The 3,502-nt window shown below is 36.1% G+C and overlaps 1 protein-coding gene across 1 annotated transcript; it reads right to left on the bottom strand.

Moving 5' to 3' along the window:
• Positions 1 to 1,404: 1,404 nt before the first annotated feature.
• On the bottom strand, positions 1,405 to 2,952 carry LOC108362249 (uncharacterized; the record flags this gene model as incomplete). The annotated part of the gene is made up of 5 exons (XM_017615151.1): positions 2,859 to 2,952; positions 2,580 to 2,796; positions 1,863 to 2,050; positions 1,582 to 1,788; positions 1,405 to 1,521 (listed from the first exon to the last, which is right to left on the bottom strand). Coding segments are annotated over exons 2-5 (522 nt in total), but the record flags the coding sequence as incomplete, so codon positions are not given.
• Positions 2,953 to 3,502: the final 550 nt, after the last annotated feature.

Genomic DNA, 3,502 nt, shown 5'->3' with positions numbered 1-3,502 from the left:
ATAAAGATGTGGCGCTGCTAAAAAATATATATGCATGCACATAAGATGAGAAGTACTGCAGTTTCACTTTCTAAAATTTTTATTTATAGAAAAACGCATAGTAAACAAACAATTCGAGGACGGTTCGGTTATTTGTGAAATGATTTTGGGTTATCGTGTCCAAACGCGTGGTCCGAATCAAAAAATTTTAACATATGCGGCTAGTCAAAGGACTAAGCTTTAATTTAAAACAAAGATTTCGGTTTGAAATATGCATTTTTTTTGTAAATTTAGAGGTGGATTTTAAGCAAAAATACTGTGGATCGTGAAAATGCTAATTTTACTCTATTTCGAAATGGTGCCTGTAGAAAGGGCAGGGAGACGAAGGATGACTTTTCTGCAAGTTTATACTGCGCTCTTTCTAATGACTGGAGTTTTAGGTGCCACACTTCTTCCCCCTCCGCTCCCTCCAAAATATCATTGCAGAAATAACCGAACATTTCCCACGCACAACATTAAATCCTCTGTTGTATTGTTTGATTCCTCACAATGTGGCAAGGTAGCTCATAATTTTGTACAATTTATGAAACTTCAAAAACTTATTTTTTGTCAAAAATTTTGAAATGAAACTACCTTCTTTTTGTATCATGCATTCATTCATATGTATGCCCATTAGGGTGGGTCAAAAAAAAATCAAGTAGTTTTTTTTCGGATCCGACACACGAAAACTAGTTCCTAGGTGCCTCTAGAAAGTACTTACAAAATCTGAACTTTTAATATTAACGGGAAGATTATGCTCAGCACAGTTTTCCATTTTCAGTTTAGTCGCATATTTAAATGGTCATATCTTATCACCAATAGATCGTTTAACCAGTTGCATCATCAATATTTATAGGAAATTGAACGCTCTACAAAAATTGTCTCATATACTCTTTTCATTAATCTAACCATCTAAAAGATATTCAAGGTCAAATATTGAGGTATTTTAAGGAAAATAACTTTTTGTTTTGAATTTTGTAACTTACTAAAAAATAATTATTGTCAAATGAGTTTCAATTATTTCTATAGGGAATTAAACGCTCTATAAAAAGGTCTCATGTTGTTGATGTCTATCCATTTAGAAGATATTCGCAGTAGAACTCCAATGCGTACTGATTTTAATAGTTTTTTAATAAATATTTTCAATTTATCCATTTAATTTATGAATTTTGAGATAATTTATGATCTATTTCAGAAAAAGGAGGTTTTTATTTAAGAAATATCATCAAACATATCAGCAGAAAAAAAATAAAATAATTAATTCAATTAAAAAACAGGTACGGCGTATGTAGCACAAAACATTTAAATTAAATAAAATAAACCAAATAATTCATTTAAATTAACTAAAACAAAAAAACTAAAAAATATTTACTGAGGGCCTAGTACCTTGGCCAAATTGTTAATGGCATCCGCGCAGCTTTTCATGCCTTCCCCTAAGGTCTGTATAAAGCTCGCTGAAGTAGCTTGAACTTCAACAAGCCGTGTGAATCCTTCGGCGAGCATCTATTGAAAAAGAATGGTATATAAAAAAATCAAGATACCTTTTAATAACGAGTTATTTGCCTGCATAGCATCCGCCTGCTTTTGAGCAATTTCCATATATTTAATCTGGACTTCGCTTTCGTCCTCCTCCCTCTTCCGCTTCCAACTCCTGCGCGGTGTCTTCTGTGCAGGAGATTTAGGGGTGTACCAATTACATGGGACAGCAGATTCTGGGGATATTTCCGTGAGGATTAGCTCTTCCCCATCCTCCAGGGCCAACTGCAGCTCCTAATTGTAATAAAAAAGGGAGTAAGTATAAAAAATAATAAGAAAAAGTTTGACACAACTTAATAAAAACTTACCTCTTCCATTGGCACATTGTCCACCACCGATTCATGACCCTCTATGTAGTGGCTCCCAACGATGGCAACCGCACGCTGCTCCAGCTCCGTTAAGGGAGCCCGGTTGATGGGCCTGTTGCCGGTTAAACCTGCTGCCTCTTGCGATCGCGCACCCGATTGCTTGTGCGGATTTTTAAACCGCGCCAAACCTTTAAGTGAAAAATGATGTACATTAGCATTATAATAAAATATATGTAGATACATATCGCTCATTTAATTCAATAGTATCATAACTCAAAAAAGCAAAACTGTGTGACAGCTATTCAACATTTCTTGTGTATATAACTCCCGGCTACGCTATCCACAGTATATTCGCGTAGAACTCACTTAAAAAAAAAAGTGAATTCTTCAGACCGAATTTATTAATCAATTAGTGACCGGAAATCACAAAATTAGGTTTTAAAATAAAGTGTAGACCCTTCACTATAAGTGTGCGTAAAATTTGTTGGATCGGGTCACCCATTCGGACAAAATAGCCTGTAATCATTGGACGAATAACTAAACCGCACCCGGTTATTATATTATTGGCACAAACATTTACTAAAACTATTTAACACGCAAAATGCGTGAAAACATCATTCTAGGCTTCAATGAATGTAAGTACACACAAGAAGTGGTGCTCCATCGAGCTCCGCTCTTTGCAGGATGTTAATCAGTGACAAATTGATTACTACTTACCGTGCGCCATTGGTCGGCAGACTTCCCTCCTCCTCCCATGGCGTTTAACCTCACGGCCATTTCCTCCCACTTCTTTTGAAGCTCCAACTTTCCATGGAGCTGCTGGAACTTTCCGCCAGCCAATCCAGGATTCTCCGCAAAGAAGTCCACCATTCCGCTCAGTTGCTCGGCGGAGGCCCGGCTCCTCTTTGTTGCGGCTTTGTTCACTGATAACATGCTGCAAATAAACAAAAGTAAATTATTTATACACTTATATGTAAATTAATAAAATATACTTACTTTGATGGTTTGAATTTTCCTTCGGCGGGAATAAATACAATTAGTCTGTTCCTTTGAACTACGGACTAAAACCTGTGGAACTGTCAAACTACAATTTTACTCTCCCAAGTGAGAGTAAAAGGAGAACAGAAGCAGAAGTGCACGGGAACGCAAAAAGCACTATTTCCTGTAAAAACGTCAGTCGGTTTGTTTACATGTCATTGGTACAACACTGATTTGGCTGAAATATTACTAAATAATTATTAAAATTTATACATATTCAAACATTTCTTTGTTTACTTCCATTTTTTTTACAAATATAAGGTTCTTTGCTTTCACCGCTTTCGGTTTTTGTTTGCATATGCAAATCAGCTGATCGTTTGACACTTTTCATGAACTTACAGGAAAAAAAACTCGGGAGTAAATCCTGTAAATTCTGACTAGGAACAGTTGCTCAGTTACTCTCTCAAAAGTGTTCCCACTTACAGGTTTTATGTCCATAGGAACGACTTCCTGTAAGTTCTGACTAAATCCTGTAAACCGGACTGCTATTGGAACAGACTAAATGTTTTTTTTGCATTCCTCTTTGTACTTTTCGCATATTTGACGTTTAGTTTGACAGGGATGCCACTTTTTATCAATTTAAATAGATGGCGAAAGTCAGC

Source organism: Rhagoletis zephyria, unplaced genomic scaffold, assembly GCF_001687245.7.
Source record: "Rhagoletis zephyria isolate East Lansing unplaced genomic scaffold, Rhagoletis_zephyria_1.1 Rzeph_scaffold_00971, whole genome shotgun sequence".
Taxonomy (NCBI): Eukaryota; Metazoa; Arthropoda; class Insecta; order Diptera; family Tephritidae; genus Rhagoletis; species Rhagoletis zephyria.
The sequence above is the reverse complement of the archived record's forward strand: the minus strand, read 5'-3'. Positions and strand labels throughout refer to the sequence as shown.